Source organism: Ovis canadensis, chromosome 11 (assembly GCF_042477335.2).
Source record: "Ovis canadensis isolate MfBH-ARS-UI-01 breed Bighorn chromosome 11, ARS-UI_OviCan_v2, whole genome shotgun sequence".
NCBI classification, from domain to species: Eukaryota; Metazoa; Chordata; class Mammalia; order Artiodactyla; family Bovidae; genus Ovis; species Ovis canadensis.
The window spans coordinates 22,369,003-22,391,650 of NC_091255.1; the positions used below are offsets into that span (position 1 = coordinate 22,369,003).

Genomic DNA, 22,648 nt, shown 5'->3' on the forward strand with positions numbered 1-22,648 from the left:
GCAAAAAGAAAACAATGAGATAACGTTCATGAGAAGCATAAACTGCACAGCATTACATGAAGGGTGTTAGCCTTACTAAATGTCATCGTCATCATTCTATAGAACTGTGAGTCTATCAGCAGACTCCTGAAATGTCTGGGGGTTTCGAGATGACTTCGCAGTAGTTCTAGAGGCTCGTTCATGTGGCGTCAAGGTCGGCTGGCCACTTGGTCCCATCTGGGGGCCGGTACAGCATCTCAGAGAGCATCTTGAAGCATTTTGATTAAGAGGCCATTTCCTGAATTCAGAGGACGTGTTTCAACAAGCAAGCATCAAAGTCAACTTGGGAAAGACAGGAATCATTAATCACAGCCCTGTCCAGGGCTGCCCAAGCGGCAGATGGATTGATAAACCTTTCAAAGGGGAAGGTATTCCCAAGCAGGGCTGCTGCGCCTGGCTGCCCCCCTGATTGAGATTGGTGAGCACAGATAAATGTTTTCCCTGCTCACTACAAAGAGTGGGAAATCACACGGGAGTCGAAGGGCAGGGCAACGGGGGCTGTCCTTTCATCTTCCAATGGGTGAGAGAAAGATAGCAAGGTGGGTCCCACACACCTCTCCCTCCCTACCTCACCTCATTCCACAGCCCGAAGGACTAGGTCATGTGTGTTTCAGCGCCCAAGATGTGCCAGGCACTTAATCTACAGGGCTTAATCAAATCCACCCAGCAAGTAGAGGCCACGACTTGTTTTAGAGATGAGGAAGGTGAAGGCTCAGGGAGGTCAAGGTCACTGAGCAAGTGGCAAAGTCAGGAACTGAATCCACCTGTTTCATGACAGTGCAGGACCAGGAGGAGATGGGGGCAAAGGAAGAACAGAGAAGGCTGAGTCCATGAAAGAACTTGCTCAGGAGCACATCAACACTGGATGAAGTGTGATTTGATGGTGGGGGGGCGGGGGGAACCATCCACAGGACCAAATGCTGCCAAGAGCCTCTGACATGAAGTTCAAGGTTGTCACCTACTTATCTAACAATCAATAAAGGCCAAACAGTTCCCACACTGCACAGACCCCAGCTAGTGAAAGGTCCTATTGTGTTACTCTGGAATTTCGATCTTTTCAGACGTCTTGTCCCATTTCCTAACTCTCAGTGTCTCGTTCGAGACCAGCTGCCCAAGCTGTAGCCTCACCATGGGTCGTCTTTACCCTCATCCCCTCTATGTATGTGGAGGTGGGAGTTAGTCATCAACTGAAATGGTGACTAAGCCTCTGGATTCCCCACTTTCAATGCACCAGGAAGCTGATTCTGAGCTTCTCTATAAAACACCAAGTGAACACAGGGCCCTGGTAAGGCCAGGCTGTCTACTGGGGAGTCCCCGTGGGTTGGCAGAATTGGGTCATTTTCTGGAGCTTACAGCACTGGGGGTTCAGGATGAGTTCTGAACTGGGTGAATCAGCCTCGGGACCTCTGACTCACTGTTCGTTTTCTCTATTCGTTAATTGATGGGAAATCCTCAGGGATCCCTCTTGCAAAGCATGAGACTCCAGAGGGTCTGACTTTCTGAGCTTTCCTTGGAAATACCCTGTCCATGGATCATGAGCAACCCACTGGGGATACTCAACCCCAGGGCCTGCAGGCTCTGTATAAGCCAGTCTCCAGCAGCTGAGCACACTTCTCTACTCTAGTGCTCTTGTTAGGGATGCTAGGGGAGCAATAAGCCCCTTCAGCCTGTGGCCCATCTTCTTTGCCTTGTGGCCTCAGGGGTTCTTTTAGAAAGTACCCGGGGAGCCTCCCTCAGAAGGACCACACTGAGGCCGAGGCCGCACTCGTCACGCACTCTGCATATCAGCAGTCATGGCCATCCCTCCCCTCCCCCTACCTTCTCGCCAGCATTACCTGTTTACTGGAAGACATGTTGGTGAGCGTACTGATGCTGCTGGTATCTGTGACCACCATCGCAGATGGAAACCGGGAGGTGTGGGAATACTGGGGAGGTTCCTGCTTGTGTGTGTACACTGCAGAGACAAAGTGAAGACAAGGTCAAGGTTCACGTCCCACAAGAGTGTAAGCACAGCTACAGACCACCCCTCATCTCACACCACTGTTCCTTTCTCCCCAGGCAGATAAAAGGGGGTGGGGGTGGGTGGTAGTTATGTTTGGGCAAGGCAGTGTGATGTGATCAGAAAGAATGGCCATGTGTTTAAATCCTGGCTCCTTAATCAACTCAGTTAGCCTCAGTTTGCTCCTCTGTAAAATGGGAATGATATCTGTTGTAGGATTAAAAGAGATTGTGTTTAAAGCAGTTTACCAAATAGATAAATAGGTTTCCACAGTGCCTGGTGTATAGAGGTGGATGGTGCTTCTTGGTGGGAGCACTTTCTTTCCCTGACTTTCAAAGTATTAGATGCCTGGATATCAGCAAGTGATCCTGGGACTTCCCTGGTGGTCCAGTGGCTAAGACTCCATGCTCCCACTGCAGGGGGCCGGGGTTCGATCCCTGGTCAGGGAACTAGGTCCCACATGCTGCAACTAAGATCGGCACAGCCAAGTAAATAAAGAAATATTCAAAGACAAAAACAAACAAACACCCCAAACACAATTGATCCTGGGGTATATGTGGTGCATCTGAGAATTTAAGTCCAAGAAAGTTCGCAGTAGCTGGCAAAATGAAGGAGGTGGCCTGTTGCTTACTATTTCTGCAGTGACTCAAGTCCTAGGTCTCATGTTAGCAACTGTAGATTGATTAATAATTGTTAAATAGACATGGGTGTCATTACTAGTATAATTTTGGGCTGTCCCAGTTTGCACTAAAATGCCTTGTGACATCACACAAATGAAGTACAATGGACAAAAGGGTTAGTCTCTCAGTCATGTCCAACTCTTTACGACCCTACAGACTGTAGCCCTCCAGGCTCCTTTGTCCTTTGGGTTCTCCATACTAGGGTGGGTTGCCATTCCCTTCTCTAGGGGATCTTCCTGACCCAGGGATTGAAGCCACATCTCCTACATTGCAGGCAGATTCTTTACCGTCTGAGCCACCAGGGAAGCTCCCTGAGCCTAGATTTCAATAAAAGCTCCAGAAGCGTGTGGTTTTCGCTTTTTGTTTTCCCAGTATGTGTCCACCAAGTCTGGAGCCTTTGACTCATGCTAGTTCGTCCATAAGATTCATGTAAATTCCAGGTCACATGACCAACCCAGAAAGCATGTGGATGTTTGGCTTTGAGGGAGGGACCAGCTTGTTCTACCAAGGAATCCTCCAGTAGGGAATGAGGGTAAAGGTCACAGCCTGCTGTCTCAGCTTGTCCTTCCCTTGGTGGGAGGCTGGTTATTTCCTGGTCTGGGGCCCCACGAGCTCTCTCTTCAGAGCTAGCCAGGACAGCGGGGCCTCGGCAGTCCACAGGTCGCTGGCGACCCCTCTTTGTCCCACCCAAGCCTCGCCACTGAGGAATCCTGCCCAGGTGAGGCGGGGGGAGCACACTGTCAGGGCTGGGGAGGAAGGACAGTGTGACGCATGTGGTCCCAGGCTCTGCTGCAGGCTGTGGCAGATTTTTTAAAAGCCACGAAAATGTGATTGGAATGTGAGATGGTACGCAGAAACCAGCTCCGCAGGCCTGGGGCGGGATGGAGCCCCGAGCGTAGAAGGAGGCTGAACTTAGCCGTTGCCCCTCAGACTCACAGCCAGAAGAGCAACTGAAGCCCTGTTTCCCACCCCTGCCTCCTCCTATCAGACACCCTTAATGAATCATTATTTGCATTTTCATAACTCTCTTAACGTATTCATTTTTCAAATGTTTTGGCCACGTGGCATGTGGGATCTTAGTTCCCCAACCAGGGGTCAAACCCACACCCCTCGCCCTGGAAGCATGAAGCCTTAACCACCGGACCACCAGCGAAGTCTGCATTTTAATAACTCTTAATGCTCACCAAACACAGTTCATACCTACTCTTGTTTCACTTTCATAGTGACTCCACATGCACCCTATTTCCATTTTAAGATGAAAAAACTGAAGTTGAGAGTGGCTGAGGAAATTACCACCGGCTACATAGCTCCTAAGGCTCAGAGCCAGGATTTAAATCTAGGCCTGTCTGATGCACTATTGCTCTATTCCAGAGGCAGCCCAGGTGTGTGCATGGGGTTGTGCTGGAAGATAGAAAACCATCCTTCCCATGCTTTCTCCCCAGACTTGGAGGCAAGGGCCTATAGCCTGACATAGCCAGAGGGCTGGGGCTCTGGGGCTCAGGAAGGGGAGAAATGGGGGCTAGGGGTGGATGGGAAGTAAATGGTTGAAAGGGGGACTTCCCGGGGGGTCCAGTAGTTAAGATCCTATGTTTCCAAGGGAGGGGGCACAGGTTCCATCCCCGGTTGGGGAATTAAGATCTCACAGGTTGCTCAGCATGGAAAACAACAACAACAACAACAACAACAACAACACACCCAAAGCTAAATGGTTGAAAGGTAGTCTCAGGGTAGGTGAAAACATCGGAGGTGGGAAGCAGCCTCTCTGCATGGGGCAGAAACTAATGTTCTGTGTGCACGTGGTTTTTTCCATCCATGTTCATGGTTCTCCATCAGAGATGTTTGGGGGGTGGAAATCGGAGAGTGGGGGGACTCTGGAAGATTTTTCAAATTCAGAGAAGACACTTAGGAGGCAAGTTATATGCTAAGTCTGATCATCTGATAACAGCTGCCTGGAATTTTGGACTGAAAAGGCAAAGGTGAGGCTCGTTGGGAAAAGGGGTGCGCCTGCCTGAGGATCTCTTCCATGGGAACCAGGGCGGGAAAGGGGGCATGGGTTCGTGCCACATTTATATTGTCTCCCCAGATCTCTATTTCTAGCTTCTCTTCCCGTATCGGCCTTAACTGTCCTCTGTAAAATCTCCCCTGGGAATTCCAGGGGTAGAGAAGAGGACCAGAAAAGGCACAGCATCACATAAGACTTGTGCTTAAGAAATTGTCTTGGGACTTCCCAGGTGACCCAGTGGCTAAGACTCCGTGCTCCCAATGCAGGGGTCCCAGGTTCAACCCCTGGGCAGGGAACTAGATCCCACACGCTGCAACTAAGGATCCCACGTACTGTAACAAAGACTGAAAGGCCCATGTGCCACGATGAAGACTCAGTGCAGCCAGACACATTTTTTTTAAAATGAAAGAAAGAAATTGTCTTGGTTGATCACAGGTAGGGAAAAGTGACCAAACCAGGAAGCTTCCAAGAAACTTCAGACCCAGAGAGTGAACACGCTGGCTGTTGAGGCCCCTTGGGACTCCCTCCCCAATGAGCCCGGGTCCTTACTGTGTGAGTTCTGCAACTGGGTCACTGCAGCCATGAAGGGCTGCTGGGCCATGTGGCTGCCCGGGCTCTGCTGCATGAGGGGCTGCTGGTGAGGGCTGTGCAGCTGCTGGGAGAACTGGACGGGCTGCAGGGCTGCCAGGCTGCCAGCCACACTGTTGATGACGGGGACGCTCTGAGCTTGGGAGGAGTTGAGGCCTGTGGGAACGAGAGGAAGGATCAGAGATGGCTTCAGGGATAAGCAAAGGTGAACAGACTTGAACAGTCATCAACAGAGCCCCTGCTGTTTGCCAGCACTGGGTTGAGGCTGTTACCTAAGAGGTTGCCTGGGAAGCGATTTTATAGACCCATTTTATAGATCGAAAAATTGAGGCTTAGAGAGATAAGGTGACTCGCCCACATTCCACAGACAGCTGTAGATGGAAACAGGGTTTCAACAGGTCTGACTGAGGTCTGAGGGTTTCCCAAAATTGTCCTGTTTCCCAAAGTAGCCCCCTTGGGGTTGCAGCGCTCTATGTCTGCCCACTCATTGGAAAAGATCTTCATGATGGGAAAGGTTGAAGGTAGAAGAAGGGGATGACAGAAGATGAGATGGTTGGATGGCATCATTGACTCAATGGACATGAACTCGGGCAAACTCTGGGAGATTGTGAAGGACAGGAAGCCTGGCGTGCTGCAGTCCATGGGGTTGCAAAGAGCCGAACAAGACTGAGTGATTGAACAACAACAATGTATCTGCCCACTCCATCCATGTCTGGCTCTGAGGGAGGCTTGCCCTGGTGCACTCAGGACTGAGTTATAGGCATCCACTCTAAGGTCCAGATTACTGCCCAGATATGTCTGTCCAGCAGGGGGCAGGAGTATGCAGGGGCCCACATTTTGATAAAAAGACAAAACCTCCTCCACAGTCCTAGAGGTGTGCAGCTTGAAGACCCTCCTTCGGCCGGCTGCGCAATGACCTGAGAGAGGTCAGATGCTCATTCTCTTAACTAGAGCAGAGAAGGGATAAAAGACTGCGACTCAGCCAGTCTGTGAAGAGAGTGTGTCTCATCTGGCAGCACAGGGCTGGTGGCAATGGAAGGACCATGTACTGGAAGGAGGAAGCAATAAGCTGAAGGCTGGTGGTTACAGTAGGTGCTGCCATCTTTCTGTTCTGGAGGACGGGGACCTCCATGGTTCTGTATTATGTCTATATCCTGAGGTCTCTTTAGAACTGGGGCCCGTGCTGCCAAGATCAGGTCCCTGGTACCCACCCTCCGTTGGCCCCCTGGGTGGGATTCTGGGGCAGGTAGCTGAAGCGGGTTGGGGCTGGGGATGGGAGGATGAGGAGAAAGATACTCCCAACTTCTTTCTTGGAGTTGCCAAGTTTCCTTTGATTTGACCTCATTTTGGCAGGGGTCGGGGTGGGGGGCTTCCTTGGTGGTTCAGATGGTAAAGTGCCTGTTTGCAATGCGGGAGATCCGGGTTTGATCCCTGGGTTGGGAAGATCCCCTGAGAAGGAAATAGCAGCCCACTCCAGTAGTCTTGCCTGGAGAATCTTGCCTGGTAGGCTACAGTCCATGGGGTCACAGAGAGTCGGACACGACTGAGTGACTCCACTTTCTTTCACTTTTTTCTGGGAAGTGGTGGGGGGAGGGCTAGAACAAGCTGAAGATGGAAACCCAGAAAAAAGATGTCTTTTTTAGGCAGATGTGGGAATAGACACCTAGAGAGCCTTTCCTGAGATGTAGAGGGTTCCATAAGCAGGTTCACAGGAGAGGGAAGTGCTCCGTGGAGACAGCACAGAGGCCTCAATAATTGCCTGCTCAGAGCTTTAGCTGATACCCTTATCAGAAACCTAAAAGGTGAGCAGAGAAGGGAAGGGGAATAAGCCCCCTCCTGGCTCTCCTGGGTGGGGCTGGGAAGGAGGGGTCCTCTGATCACTCAGAACAGCACTATCTCTAACTCCCCAAGGGCTCGGCTTCTCCTCCAGGCACTGTCTCACCTGACACCTTGATCTGTTTCCTAACTTTCCCATAAGGTCTCAGACTCCAAGGGAGTGCCATGGGTTTGCTGTTTTCTCCCCAAGCCCATCGCCACTGCTCTTTTCAGGAAGTCTCTGCCTAGAAAAGCAAATGATGCCATCTGGAGTGGATGGCATTGGAGGACTAGTCCTGCAACCAGCCTATTGTTTTTGAGTCGTCCTGAGGAGCCCTTTAAGAAATACACATTCCTCGGCCCCACCCGAGACATAATGAGTCAGACCCTTTGGAGGTGAGGCCCAGGAATTTTATTTTCAACACAGGCTGTGCCCCTAATGTGCCTCAGTTCCAGGATGGAAAGCCACTGATGTCATTCGAGCTCCCGCAGAGTGTGACTCTTGGCTTTCCCATCTGTTTTCTGGGCACTGGTTCCTGCTTAAGAAGCATGTTATCCAGTCCAACAGGTGAGTAGGGAATGATGAATTGGCACTGCTGGGGAGTCTGTTATCACGTTCTCCTTGGGCCTCTGCAGTCACCAAGCAGGGCCCACATACTCAACAGGATGTGTGTGCTAAGTCGCTTCAGTCGTGTCCAATTCTTTGCAACCCTATGGAATGCAGCCCACCACCAGGCTCCTCTGTCCAAGGGATTCTCCAGGCAAGGATACTGGAGGGCGTTGCCATGCCCTCCTCCAGGGCATCTTCCCAACCCAGGGATTGAACCCTTGTCTCTTGCATTGGCAGGCAGGCTCTTTACCACTAGCACCACCTGGGAAGCCCCACTCAACAGGACAGGAGCTGGCTATTTATTCCCCAACAACTTGTCTCTCTATTTACTGGCCTGTGGTGCAGAGAACAGAACAAGCTTGGACTCCGTAACCGATTCTTCATTCTGACACTCCCTGGGGTAGGAATACTGTGTCTCAACCATGTTTGCTGGTGACCCTCATCATACTTTGTGCTTTCCTCACTCCAAGTACACACACACACACACACACACACACACACACACACACCCATCTAAGGTCAGTGCACTCTGGTACTGGCTGTCTGCAATTGGAGAATAAGATTATTATAAGAGAATAGAGAGAATTATAGGTGAGAAAAATTAGGAGATGCAAAATGAAAAAAAAAGTGTAACAGGTCCAGGGAAAATTTTAATACAGATAGTGCCTAAGAAAATATAGAACTGTGTGTGTCAGCCAAAGCTGGAGGTGCGAAGAAAGAAGGTAAATGGGACAGTTTGTGTATAGTTTTGGTTGTAGAGAGAGATAGATGAGATATCTTATCCATGGGCCTTTTAATCAAATCTCCTAGAAGTCAAGCAAGCTGGTTTCAGGAATCTGATCTCATTCTCAAACCCTGGTTTTAGTGTGGTTACCATATTCCTGGAGATGGCCCCGTGAAAAGGCAGCAAATTTAAAATACCTTTTCAAATTTTGTGAATCCTCTAAAGGTTCCTTTTATAAAACTAAGTGGGGAGGGCGTCAGTTTCCCAGCAGCTGAGGACAGAGAGGGGGCCAAATGCACTCATTCAATAAACTCAGGCGACTCCTATGGGCCTGGCTCTGTTTTGCTCTCAAGGAGCACAAAAGTCCATCCCTTCAGAAGTGATCTGAGGCTAGATAAGGTTTAGGAAGAGTGGACAGAGGAGCAAAAAAGGCAGGAACAAATAAAAAAGTGGTTCACATGGGCACTGGACACAGGGAGGCCACAAAGACAACGGGCGATCCCCAGGGTAGAAGCAAGATGGGAAATGTACCTCCCATAGCTATCCCCAAGACCTCTCATGGGTGCTCCCTGGATCACAGGGAAGGCTTGGCCTGAGCTGTCCACACAAGGCTGAAAATACACTGAATACTCATCAATGTCATTACTCTGAGAGCGGCATCCCCAGGCACACCCATGGCAGCCTTCTTGTGCTGAAATGGCCCATCAGTGATGGATGGGGACAGACTGGCTGCGGAAGGTGAGCCCCCAAGGCTAGAAGGACCTGACGCCTCGCTCTATCTTCAGGCCTGGGCACAAACAGTCTATTTCTCTTTAAATCTATCAAGGCTCAGAGATGCTATGACAGTTTCACGCAGAGTTCCTTCTCAGTATGTTTTTACCACCTGCCAAAGAGGTCTCATTTGACCATACAGAATTCCCCATTAAGAAGGAAGCCCATGGACTTTCCAGGTGGTCCAGTAGTTAAGACTGCACTTCCACCGCAGGGGTACAGGTTCAGTCCCTAGCTGGGGAACTAAGATCTCACATGCCATGCCGTGAGGGCATGTCCAAAATAAGATCAATCAATTAATAAATCTTATATTAAAAAAAAAAGAAGGGAACCCCTCATGTCTTACTCCACCTCAAACAACACAAAGAAACATCAGCAAAACCCAACCTCCTGGAAAACCCACCACACACTCAGGGATAGGAATGAACACTGGACAAAAATAGAAGCTACAATATTATACATATTCATACGTTATCAATGTACAAGCGTGTCTCTGTACCCAGTCATTGGATTGCCCCAACAACCCATTTTACAGATGAGAAGACTGAGCCTCATAAAGATGCAATGATTCGACCCAAGATGCATAGCTGGTGAGCTATGACCCAGATTCAACTCCATTCCCGAATTTCTTCTAATTTTAGGCTGAACAATCCAAATCGTGAGGAGAGAGATAAGGAACAAAATGAGTTGAATCAAATCTACAAGTGGTTGGATGAGCTGGAAGAATATCTTCTTTACTGTTTTTTGTTTTAAATCAGGTTGACTCCTTTCCCAAAGCACGCCTCCCTGCCCCCAAGTTTTCTGACCAAGAACAGAGCTTACTTTGTGCGATGGCCATGACTCCAGAGAGGGGGGTCATGATGAGGTTTTGAGATTGCTGGGGATTGTGGTGGGACAGGCTGTGGATATTCGTCAAGGTGCTGACAGGGGGCAAACCTCCTCCCGAGACTGAGATCTGCTGGAGAGAAAAAACAAGAGCGGCATGAGTAGAACCCAGCAAAGAGCAGTGTCCAAAATGACATTGCTTAGCAATTCCTTGGCACAGCTAAATGACTGGTGCATTCATGCATGCATTCAGTAACAATTATTAAGCACCAACTGAGGGACAGGCACTGTTCTAGATGCAGAGGAGAGAGAGGCAAGTAATATTGACCATAATCCCTTCCCTCATGTGCATTTTTGTTGATTTCCTTTGAATCACCAGCCTGTCTTAGAGATTCTTCAGCCCACGTGTATGATATGATTGTCACTGGTTCATATTGGAAATGGTTCTGGAAACAGACTCACAGATTTAGAGAATGAGCTTATGGTCGTCAGGAGGGGAGGAGGCTGGGAAGGGTTAGTTACGGAGTTGGGGATGGACATGTACACACTGCTATATTTAAAATGGATAACCAACAAAGTCCTACTGTGTAGCACAGGGATTTCTGCTCAATGTTATATGTCAGTCTGGATGGGAGGGGAGTTTGGGGGAGAATGGATACATGGATATGTATGGCTGAGCCCCTTTGCTGTCCACCTGAAACTGTTACAACATTGTTAACTGGCTGTACTCCAATGTAAAAGAAAAAAGTTTAAAAAATGAAATTAAAAAGAAAAAAAAAAGGAACAAAAGTACCCTCTGTTCTGCTCTATGCTGTCTATATTATTGGTGCTAAAAATATGTGATTGCTACAAATAATAACTGGAGAAATGCCCCGGGATTCCCTGCTACTGCTGCTGCTGCTAAGTCGCTTCAGTCATGTCCAACTCTGTGCAACCCCATAGACGGAAGCCCACCAGGCTCCCCCGTCCCCGGGATTCTCCAGGTAAGAACACTGGAGTGGGTTGCCATTTCCTTCTCCATGGGATTCCCTAGTGTAGCAGATTAGGGCCCAGGTCTAGAGCCTAGAGCACATGGAAGCTGTCACTGAGTACAGGATCTGGGACACACTACTCATGGATTAACTCACTAACCTCACTATACCTGTGAGGCAGATGCTTCTGCCATTCCCATTTCACGAAAGAAAAAACAGACTCAGAGTAGACATGCATATTACCTGAGAACCAACAACCTAATCAGTGATACCTCTGGTATGCCAACCTAGGTCTGTCTGACTCTAAAATTCAAGTTCTTACTTTTTACAGAGGGCTCTTCCCCTGCAATTATTACTAAGGTCTGTCTGGGGGAGATCAGTCATTATCCATTATTGGGCTTCTCTGCTTTTCCCAAATCTCTACTATACATTAAAACAAACAAACAACCCCCCCCCCCTTTTTTTCTTTAAAGGAGCTACTATCGTAATGACAAAGCTACTAAGTAAGGCTTGGTCCCAGGTACTCCCACTCTGTTTCATCATTATATTTTAATGACAGATTAGTGAGAGAAAGCTACTGAGTTCTGTGTATTTTATCCACGGCCACTCTGATTCCTTTTATTAAGGATTGAATCCTTTCATTTATTCCTGATAGTGTCTTTTCCTGAATGACTATCATTTTCCCGAATGTATATATAATGGCATTACAAGCATATAATGCTAAAAAGGTCTCTCCTTCTTGCTAGTGGTAATACGTCTACGTGTCATATTGCATGGGTTAGAACTTTCTGAATAGTATTAACCAGTAACAGATGTAATAGACATGCTTAATTTGATTCACTGTTATCAGAAACACTTCCACTAGTTCCCCATGAATTACAAGGAGCTTTCAGTTTTACACACACACACACACACACACACACATACACACAACATACTTTTATTCATGATTAAGTAGCTTACTTTTTGTGGTTTTAAAATAATTTTAAAAATTATTACTAAGAAAGGACTGTTCCCCCTTTACTCTGAACTAACCCAGACATTCTTGATGGCACCAGGAATGCTCACAGGTGGCTTAGGGTTGGGATACATACATCAGATGTTTGAGTCACCTTTTCCTTGTGACCCAGAGCTCCTCAGATTATAGCTCTCACACCAGTACCCCTGGAAGACACTATCTCCTGCCTACCCTTCTGATCAATCCCATAGCTTCCAAAGTGAATTTGAAAAAGAAAGAAAAAAAAAAAACCTCAAACAGGTTTGTTTGTGTTTTTAAAATGAGCATCACGTTGTGAGTTAGGGGGCACGTGACCAAGAAGGAATTCTGACCACATCAAACAAGAGAGAACCAGCTTGTTTGCCGGACTTGTTTTTCAAAATGTCAGAGTCATTAAAAAAAAAAAAAATCAGTGACCTGCCTTCAGACTCTCTTGAGCAATGCAGTCCTTTGCAGAAAGTGAATGGAGTGACTGCAATCTCTGCCATTTCAATGTTTAGTTTCAATGGTGAAAGAGAAAAGTAGGTGCCGATAATAAAAACAAAACGTGTATGGCTTTAGTGTTGTTTTTCTTTAAACCATTCACGTAAAGCAGAATTCTCTTTTCAGTCGGAGGATGCTTGCTTTGCTATGCTGTGTTGCTTTCTGCTCTGCAACAGTGTGACTCAGCTGTAAGTGCTCATTTAGCCCCGCCTCCTTGAGCCTCTGTGCCCCGCCCCCAGCCTTAACATTTCTAAAGTGCTTTCACTGATTGTCCTCAATAGATAAGGACACATGTAGGAAGGCATTATGATCATTGCCCTGTTTTGCAGATTAAGAAGGGCTTCCCGTGTGGCTCAGTGGTAAAAAATCTGCCTGCAATGCAGGACACCAGGGTTCAGTCTCTGGGTCGGGAAGACCCCCTGAGAAGGGAATGGCAACCCTCTCCAGTATTGTCTGCAGAATCCCATGGACAGAGGCGCCTGGCGGGCTACAGTCCATGGTGTGGCAAGAGTTGGACATGACTGAGCAACTAAACCACTGCCACAGAGTAAGGAAACTGAGCCTCAAAAGAGTTGAGAGAGAAGCTCTGTGTCACCTGGCTAGCAAGCAAGGAAGCCAGAATTCAAACCCAGTTTTGCTGGACCCCCAAATTCTATCTCCTTCCTATATGGGCGGTCACCTTGGTCAAGTTCCTTCCTACTCTAAAATGCAACCAGTGGTCCAGTGGTTAAAACTTCACCTTCCAATGCAGGGGTTGCAGGTTCCATCCCTGGTCAGGGGACTAAGATCCCAGATGCCTCGAGGCCAAAAAAAAAAAAAGATAAGGTAACAAATTCAATAAAGACTTTAAAAATGATCCACATAAACAAAAAAGAGAGAGAGAAAAAATGAATGTCATTAAAAAAATGACGTAAAAAAATGAATAAAATGCAACCGTCACCTCTTCGCCTCCAGGACTGATGGAAGACAGGGAGCTGCCAAGAGTATCAGTCACCATCCTCACAGGGTAATCGGGAGAGTTTGGGTGGTATCAGCGTTGCCTTCTGCAGTCCTTTGCTGTGTGCTTCACATGCCTACTGCTTATGAGGTTGATACTGTTACCCCTCCTTGGCAGACAAGGGAACGGAAGTTCGAGGAAATTAAGAAAGGTGCGCGAGTGGTACATTGACCAGGAAGGGCAGGTGATCTGCCTTTAGGGCTGAGCTTTTCACCATGGGGGTCTGTTACTTTGATGCCATGAGAGTATCCGGCGTGTGCTTTTCTAAAACACAAGGTTCAAAACTCACAGACTGCAACCTGAAAGCTGGCCAGCTCTTTGTGGACGTGTGTCACTCGGGAATGGGATGGGGTCCCTGGAGTGCAAAAGAAAGCTCAAATGGGTCACCCTTGTTTCCAAAACCAATCCCTGGGGGATGATTTCAAATGCACATTTTACTTGAAGTCAGCACACAGAGACTGTCATTCCCTGGCTGGGGCTCACCCCCAAAACAGCAGAATTACAAGCAATCCTCGCCCCACCCCAATGACGCAGGCATTGTTATCCCCCATTTTCCAGATGAGGAAACTGAAATTAGGCAACGTCCATCCTTCGGCTGATAAACAACACAGCCCAAGACGTGGGAGCACACTGGCTCCCTTGCTGGCGTTATTTTTAACCATCCTCTCCACTCCTGTCTTTAGTGGACCAAGATCTGCGATGGGCTCGTTACATATTAACCAAAAACAGACTCCTGAATTTGGGCATCCAGCGATAGTGACATAACATACGAGCCAGGGTGTTGGAAACTAGTGAAAAGCTGGTCGCTGCAAACAAGCTTCCAGGTGTTTGCTAACGTTGAGGTGTGCTGTCCTGGTCAATCATCAATCCAATAACAGACTGCCCATTAGGGCGCTGTCGAGCAGAAGAGGAAGAAAAGAGCGTGTCCTGAGGCTGCCTGTGGAGCGCCCCAGCCTGGGCAAGGCCGTTTGCTTCTCAGGAGGAAGGAAAGAAGGGCTCACAGGGAAACACCAAGGACCTTCAAGCAACAGGAGAGGTCTCCCTCCACGTCCTCCACTGGGAAGCCATGATCTCTTCCTCGAGGACCCCCTCCTCCGGGGAAGCCTGGGCAATCCTTGGGTCTCACGAGGCAGCCAAAGAAGAAGCTTAAGGGATGAGGGGTGGACAAGGGGGCTGCAAAATGCCTCCCATGGAAGCATCTTTGTCTCCTGTTGCAGAGCCCACAACCAGGAAGCCATCGGCTCAGATTCCCCAGACCAGAGTTGGCACTCCCCTAGGAAACTACACTTTGTTTTTCCTCCAGGGAGCTGGGGACTCAATCACCTGTGACTCACCAGTCCTGCGTTGCCTACACGGTGCACACGTCAAGGTCTAAAATGGCCTCACTTCCCTGCCCTGCCCCCCACCTGCCTCTGGGTCAGACCCCTGGAGGGTGCAGGGCGCCATCTCAGGCTTGGAAGCCGGGAATCCGCAGCTCCTCCCTCCCCCGAAACACAGAGCATAACCCGAAGAATCAAGTTTTCCACGCCCTACCCTTCCCAGTGTCGTCCCACTCGTGTTGTCTCGGAAGCCACCCTCCTCGGGGTGCGCGAGTGTTGCTTGCGGCTTAGAACCTTGAAAACTCAGCATCAACTAGACTATTCCTCACCGGGGTGCTCAGCTGACATCTGAGAGGGTAGGCTGTGGTTACTGGTAGAGAAAACGTCATTGAGGGGAAAATAATACTGATATTCACCTAAGAACCACCATGCTGTCATTCACTGAATATTTACCGTCCCAAACACAGTGCTGAGTACCTCTCATGTTATCATATTTGTTCCGCCAACAACCCTAGTGTTATTACCCACGTTTTATAGACGAGAAAGAAAGAGCTTAGAACCTGGCCAAGGCTACATGGCTATTAAGTGCCGGAGCTGGGATTGGAACCCGGTCATTGCAAACTTCAAAGTCGGTGTTTCCCACTTTCCCCCCAGTAAGCACTGCCCCACCCCACACACCGTTCTGTGTTATGATCTTCACGGGCGCCCAGTGGCCTTTAAAACCCCAGGGCCAGAAGCTTCACCACCTCCTGCCACCCACTCAATCCTGACTTCACTCACCCTCCTGGGCAGCATCAGGGGAGTGCTGAAGAGAAAGGCGGGGTGGGGGGCTTGTTTCAAAGTGAGGTGCTCCCTGCGTTAAAAAATCTGGCTTTGGAGGCCCTGGGTTGGTTGAGGGGGGGTGGGGATGAATGAACATTTTTATCAACTTAAATGTCACTGGCAGCCCCAAAACAAACAGGGTCCCACCCGGCTTGCTCCTTTATGAGGCATTCAATCAATAAAATGAGAGCAGGGCTCTGTCAGATTTATTGGCTGGGTTCAAACCGAACACCTCTTCCACCCGCCGGGGGCTGGGTCACTGGCTCTCCCTTTCCGTTCCAACTCTGGACGGCCCCCATTTTCCCCTGTGGGGCTACAATGGTTCATTGTTTCAGGCAGGCCTTGTGAGAAGTTGTGTTTGTTTTTGCCTCTTATCTTATCAGCTCCAGAGCTACAATGGCCCAGGTGTACTCACCATTTTACCATCAGGTGAGAGGAGATTGTGGCCTGGGTCCAGGCTGGCTGGAGAGACTTGCTGTAAAACCGACTGGCTAGTCACCATGGCGCTGTTGCCATGGTGACTGATTGTTGAGGAGGAAGTGACCTCATTGCTTCCCTGCTGGCTGTAGCGCACTCCTGCAAAACAAGGCAGACCCAACAGCGGAATATTAGTGCCACCTGACCCCCTGGGATCACCTGTTTCCTAGGGTACCCGACAAGGAGGGAAAACACTGCCTTCTTTCCCCTGCCTGTCTGTGAGACATATCAGCTGTCTTTCTCCAGGGCAGAGGTGGCTGGGCCTCTGCTTGAAGTCTGGAATGGAAGCTCCATGAGGGCAGCATGTTTTTATTCTGTGTTTTGTTCCTTGCTGTATTCTCTTGGTGGTTGTTGTTTACTTGCTAGGTCATGTTTGACTCTTTTGCGACTCCACGGACTATAGCCTGCTGGGCTCCTCTATCTGTGGGATTTTCCAAGCAAGCATGCTGGAGTAGGTTGCCCTTTTCTTCTCCAGGCGACCTTTCTGATCCAAGGATTGAACCTGTGTCTCCTGCATTGGCAGACAGATTCTTTACCACTGAGCCACCTGGGAAGCCCAGCCCCTTCTCTTCACAAGATAAACACGTCAAATGAATGAATGAACAAATGAATGGATTCTACTTCTTGTTGTTTCTACATAGTGCTTTTAGGTTTTAGGGGCTTTCGCTTCCCAGCTGGAGTATTTCTTTTGCTCCTCAAAATGCCTTTTAGAAATGTTTCCCTGGCATTGCTTGGCTATGTAGGGCTGCAGAGTATGAGCTGACAGGTTTTACAGAGAGGCCCTGGCCCAGCGACCCTTGAAAGTGAAATGGCTCCGTCTTGTCCAACTCTTTGTGACCCCATGGACTGTAGTCCATGGCATTCTCCAGGCCAGAATACTTGAGTGGGTAGCCTTTTCCCTTCCCCAGGGGATCTTCCCAACCCAGGGATCGAACCCAGGTCTCCTGCATTGCAGGCAGATTCTTGACCAGCTGAGCCACAAGGGAAGCCCAAGATTGTTGGAATGGGTAGCCTATCCCTTCTGCAGTGGATCTTCCCGACCCAGGAATAGACTTGGGGTCTCCTGCATTGCGGGCGGATTCTTTACCAACTGAGCTATCAGGGAAGCCGTGACCCTTGTAAGGGCCACAACAAAATGCATCATTCTGTGTACCACCATTGTGGCCAAGGCCCAGTGACCGATGGGACACCAGCAGCGCAGAGCGGGGCCAGGGCTGTAGCTAGGACTCTCTGGTCCTGGAACTCACATTCCTTCAGTGGGGTCCCCTTTGGCTGACTTCCAGGGCCCAGGAGAAGGCGTGTCTGCCCAGAGGTGGGGCCGGCAGCACCCATAGGCAGGAAGTGAGTGCCTAGTAGACCACTGCTGTTTGGTCTGCAAGGGAGGGGAGAAGCAAGCATGTGTACAGCCTCGCTGCTCTGACTCTCCCTCTCGCTCAGGAACCAAAATGCGAGTCTGTGTTCAGGAAAGACCCAGCAACTGGAGGAAGCTGAAGTGGGAAGAGAACCTGGAGCCAGTGTGCAGAGTTCAAGTCCTGTTTGATGTGCCCCTGAAACAGCCAGAGACAAAGCCGATGGGGAAGCCAGGCCATCCTGCCCTAAGCTCAAAGCTGAGAAAGACCACGTTCTTATTTGCTGCCTTGGATTTGACAGAAAGGTTTAGGGGACCCTGTTCCTACCTGCAAGAGACAGAGACCAGATACCTAAGGAATCATTTGGCACGGAGGGCCAAATTCTCCTTCATTTCTCCTTCCGCCCAGTCCCCCAGGATGGAACATCACTGCATCAAGCATACAAGTTCTATTGGTCCGCTCACCCCCTGCCCTGCCTCTGGCCCCCAGGGGAGCCCCCCGCACCTGCTTGAGGAGGCTACAAAAGTCCCCCTGGGAGCCAGGCAGGGCTGCCATAACCAGCAGCCTGTAATTCACCAAGACGGAGCTTGCCAAGAGGAGACCCAAACCAGTTTTCCTTGGATTGTTCGAAGGACGTTCCCCAAGGCTGAAATGACCTAGAGCTTAAGAAGGGTGGGGAGAAAACAAACACACACTAGGGCAGGAGTCTAACCTTCAAGAGCAGCTTGTCGGACTACAAAGCAGTTTGATGCGTGTTCTGTGTGTGCGCTTCTTCTGTTGGTGGTTTCCTCTGATTCAAGGGGCTGCTGATGGAGGTGGTATCAGCAGCAGGACAACACTGGAATTCAGTAGTTATAGTGCTGGGGCACTATATTTTAGGGGGAACAGGGGCCATGAAGTTCAAAGGGATAAAGGAAGACCTCCACGTCTCCAAACCAACATCGCCTGCCCCGTCCTGTCTGTCTGCCTCTGCACCCATCTGCAGTTCCTAGGTCTCATCACCACTACCCTCCACTCCATCCCACTGGGTTAAATTAGGTCCTTTTGCTCCGCTCATATCTGCCCCTGGGTTCCCAGCAGGATGCTTACCTAGGAGAAGAGAGATCTGAAACTTTGTGAGCTCAGTAGGCAGCTGGGCCCACAGGAAAAGGGGGGAGGCAGATTTCAAATCAATAAAACGAAGGGTTTTCTAACGAGGAGGGCTAATGGGAAGATTGTGTGCTCTGGAGCGGGACAAACTTGGATTTCCATCCTAACTTTGCTCTTAAAAGATGTGTGATCTTGGGGAAATCACTTCTCTCTCTGTGGTTCAGTTTCCTCTCGTAAAATGAAGAGATCACTTCCTTAATATGGCTGGTCTGGATCAGAAATAACATCTAGGAAACTCCTCGTAGAATGTCAAATAAATAGCACCCACGGCTTGGGATCCTACAGGAGGGGAGCTGGTGTAGGGGTGGACTCAAAAATATTTGTCCTAAGACTCCAGAATTCTGGACAATGGAGGGTAGATTCTAAGTCCTGAATGGAATTACCTTCCCACGGAGAATCATTCCCAAAGAATCTGACTTTGCTGCAACCACTGATGCTTCATCCTGGAAGCAACTTGGGAGGGAAGCCTGGCCCCTGCCCTCTTGTTCTTGTCTTTCAGAGAAAATGGACTTCACCCTGCTTTTCTCCCACTTCCTCTGACTCCCTGACCAGCTATTTACCTCCCCAAGATGCTCTGCTCCTGAGAGTGCAGTGATAACGCGGGGAGTCAGGTGTCTTTTCACCTCCCAGCTTGTCCCCATCATCGATTTGGTCTCAAGTCAAACAGACGCTCGCTCTCCCCTATTTAATTTGGCTGAAGGAAGAGGGCCAGTCCTCAGACAATCAAATATGGGTTACGGGGAGACTTCTCCCCTACCCCCAGGCTACATAATTATTTATTTAAAAATAATTAACCAAAGGTATCCACAGGAAACAAAAGCCTGCTTTACATGGGAGCCTGGCAGGAGGGAGGCGAGAGCCATTTGTTAGAATCCAGGCGGTATAGCCCAAGGCTGCGGCGCTTTGCAGTCCTCCTTTTCTCCCCTAGCAGAACTTCATTATGGGAGAAATGTAACAGGGAGGTGCTCTCTCGAAAAGCAGGTGGGCCTAGACCTCCGCACCCTCCTTGAAGGACCTCTGGTTAAGAGACAGTGTCTGGCTGGGAGCTAGGGGATCTCTGTTTTGAGCTCAGCTCTGCCATCAGTGTTTTGGGTAAGCTCCAGCCCCCCTTCAGTCAGAGGACTGCCTGGTTTGGCGTGGGGGGCGGGAGGGGCTTTTACCACTGCAAAGTGGGAAGCAGGTGATTTTTTTCAAGTATCACAATATTTTTTGATAGATACAAGTATATAAAATCAGAGCATGAACATGACCCGATAAATGAAGCAGACTTATTTCAATACCATATGCTAAGAGTGAAAGTGTTAGTCGCCAGTCGTGTCGGACTCTCTGCGACCCCATGGACTGTAGCCCGCTGCCAGGCTCTCTCCAGACAAGAGTATTGCAGTGGGTTGCCATTTCCTTCTCCAGGGGATCTTGCCGACCTAAGGACTGAACCCGGGTCTTCTGCATTGCAGGCAGATTCTTTACTGTCTAAGCCACCAGGAAACCCACTGCTAAGAGGGTTCAAAGTCTCGCCATTTGTTTCACACCTACAAAGACCACTTTAAGGACATTTATTTTGATCTTTCAAAACTGATCAGTTCTGTGCAAGGAAACCATGTTTCTTTTAAAAAGACTTGCACGCTTGCTCAGGCTCAAGGATATTAAAACGTAGCACATAAAGCCCATTACTAGAGGTAGAAATACCTCTACCAATAGTGGCACTAGTGGTAGACCCCAGAGGAGGGCATAGCAACTCATTCCAGGATTCTTGCCTGGAGAATCCCACGGACAGAGGAGCCTGGCAGGCTGCTGTCTATGGGGTCGCAGTGTCAGACACGACTGAGTGACTAAGCCCAGCACAGTGGTAAAGAACCCACCTGCCCACCCAGGAAACATAAGAGACTGGGGTTCAATACCTGAATTGGCAAGATCCCCTGGAGGAGGTCATGGCAACCCACCAGTATTCTTGCCTGGAGAATCCCATGGACAGGGAAGCCTGGTAGGCTACAGTCCATAGGGTTGCAAAGAATCAGACGTGACTAAAGCATCTTAGTACGTACGTGCACTTGCCCAGGCTCAAGGATATTAAAATCTAGCACATAAAGCCCATTACTAGAGGTAGAAATACAGGCAATATACTATTACAGCAACAGACATCAATTACAGTTAAGAATTTTTCTGTAATAGCCAAATGGATAATCAAATATTGCAACAACCTGCTCCAGGGGCACCTGTAACTTTTCCTGCTGATGCTTCTCTCACCAGGAATTTGGCAATCACTCAGGCTCCTGAGAGGGAGGCCGTAATGAGCCAGATGCCTTAAAAGGGGATGCCGAGGTGAAGGGTAATATCACAAGGTCTCTGCCCCCGGCAAGACCAGCCATGTGTTCTTCTTAGAGGATGGAGAGGCCAGGTCCTTGTGTATTTCACAAACTTAGAACAGGGCTTGAAAGGAAAACCAAAGTAGAATAGGCTCTGGTGCCAGGTGACCGAGGTTTAGATCCTGATTCTACCACATAAGAGCTGTGTGACCTTGGGGGAATTACTTAACCTCTCTGATCTTCGGTTTCTTTATTGTTAACAATTTCCATCTCTTCAGTCACTGGGGAAAAGACCGGATGTGTTAATGGCTGTGAAATTGCCCAGATCATGTTTGGCATATAATAGTTACTCGAGACACATCTGTTCCTCCTGTGGGGAGATGGTCTTTGTCTAAAAGGCATTTTTAGGAAGATTGAGTTTACAGAACTCAGAACTTCATTGAGCACCTATTCTGTGCCAGACACTGTGGCAGGAAGCCTGGAAGAAGTGGAATGGCATCTTCTCTTCTCTGAAAATGAACATATGATGCTCTGGTTTAACAGTGGCTGGTTAAAGGTGCCAGGCAGATAGCCACAGAGCTCCCACGGGAGCAATGAGAAGGCCAGAGAGTGGCCACGTATTTTCCACTCAATTCCTGGTTTCAATTCAGTTAACTGTCCACATCCCCCTCACTGGCCCTAAGAACCACAGCAAGTGTGTCCAGCAGCAAATTCTGGTGTCTAGAGACATCCAGTACTTTGGCCACCTCATGCAAAGAGTTGACTCACTGGCAAAGACCCTGATGCTGGGAGGGATTGGGGGCAGGAGAAGAAGGGGATGACAGAGGATGAGATGGCTGGATGGCATCACTGACTCGATGGACATGAGTCTCAGTGAACTCCGGGAGTTGGTGATGGATAGGGAGGCCTGGCGTGCTGAGATTCATGGGGTCGCAAAGAGTCGGACACGACTGAGCCACTGAACTGAACTGAGAGACATCCCTGAGGCCTTGGTGAGGAGGTGTCTACTCCCGCCTGTTTCCGGTCCTCAGCATCATGGGAGATGATGCTGTTTCTGGATTGCCAACAGCATGTGGGACAGAGACAAGTCACTTGATTTCTATGCAGCATGGCTGCAAGCCCATGGTTTCAGAAGCCAGCCTCTCTCCATGCCCTGCACTCCTGCACACACACCCATCTCCAGGGCACTCTTCACATTGCTGCACGTCGGGATTTCTTTCTAGAACGAAATGGCACCATCGCACTGCCCCGTTTGGACACTTAACACTGCTCTTCACTCCCTCCTGGAAAAGCCCCTATGCCTGAGACTGTCAGAATTGGGCCATGATGACTCTATTCTGCCTTACTTGTATCATCTGTCACCACATCCCAGACAGTCATGTCAGAACCCTGCCATCTCCTGCCTCCGTGCCCTTGCTTATGCTGTTCCCTGTGTCTGGAATGCTCTTCCCTTCTTCCCCATGCCCCATCCTTTAAGCAGGCTAAATGTCACCTCTTCTGTGAAGCTCTCCTTGATTCATCCTGGTAGTTGTCTGTTCTATCCTTTGTATTCCACATGCAGTAGTGACTCTGACAGCAGAGGCTGGTCACCTGCACAGAAATGCCTGGATGGTATGTTTCCTTCTCTCTCTCTCTTAAAGGAAGAGATGACTTTTTACTCATTTGCACATCCTCAGGGCCTAGCAGAGCAGCTGATGTGTGAATATTCCCTGAATGAGAGAATAAAGC

At 49.1% G+C, this 22,648-nt stretch overlaps 1 protein-coding gene across 8 annotated transcripts in view; it reads right to left on the minus strand.

Moving 5' to 3' along the window:
• The window catches only part of HNF1B (HNF1 homeobox B), a 64,126-nt gene that overhangs the window by 7,965 nt on the left and 33,513 nt on the right, over positions 1-22,648 (minus strand). For 2 of the 8 annotated variants that reach the window (XM_069602785.1, XM_069602783.1), the window contains exons 5-8: positions 16,058-16,218; positions 10,051-10,183; positions 5,270-5,464; positions 1,875-1,993 (exon numbers count right to left, since the gene is read on the minus strand). In XM_069602785.1, the coding sequence (XP_069458886.1) occupies positions 1,875-1,993; positions 5,270-5,464; positions 10,051-10,183; positions 16,058-16,218 (608 nt within the window). Of the gene's footprint in view, positions 1-1,874; positions 1,994-5,269; positions 5,465-10,050; positions 10,187-16,057; positions 16,219-22,648 lie in introns of all 8 variants that reach the window. The other 6 variants (XM_069602784.1, XM_069602782.1, XM_069602790.1 and 3 more) reach the window with 3 other exon arrangements.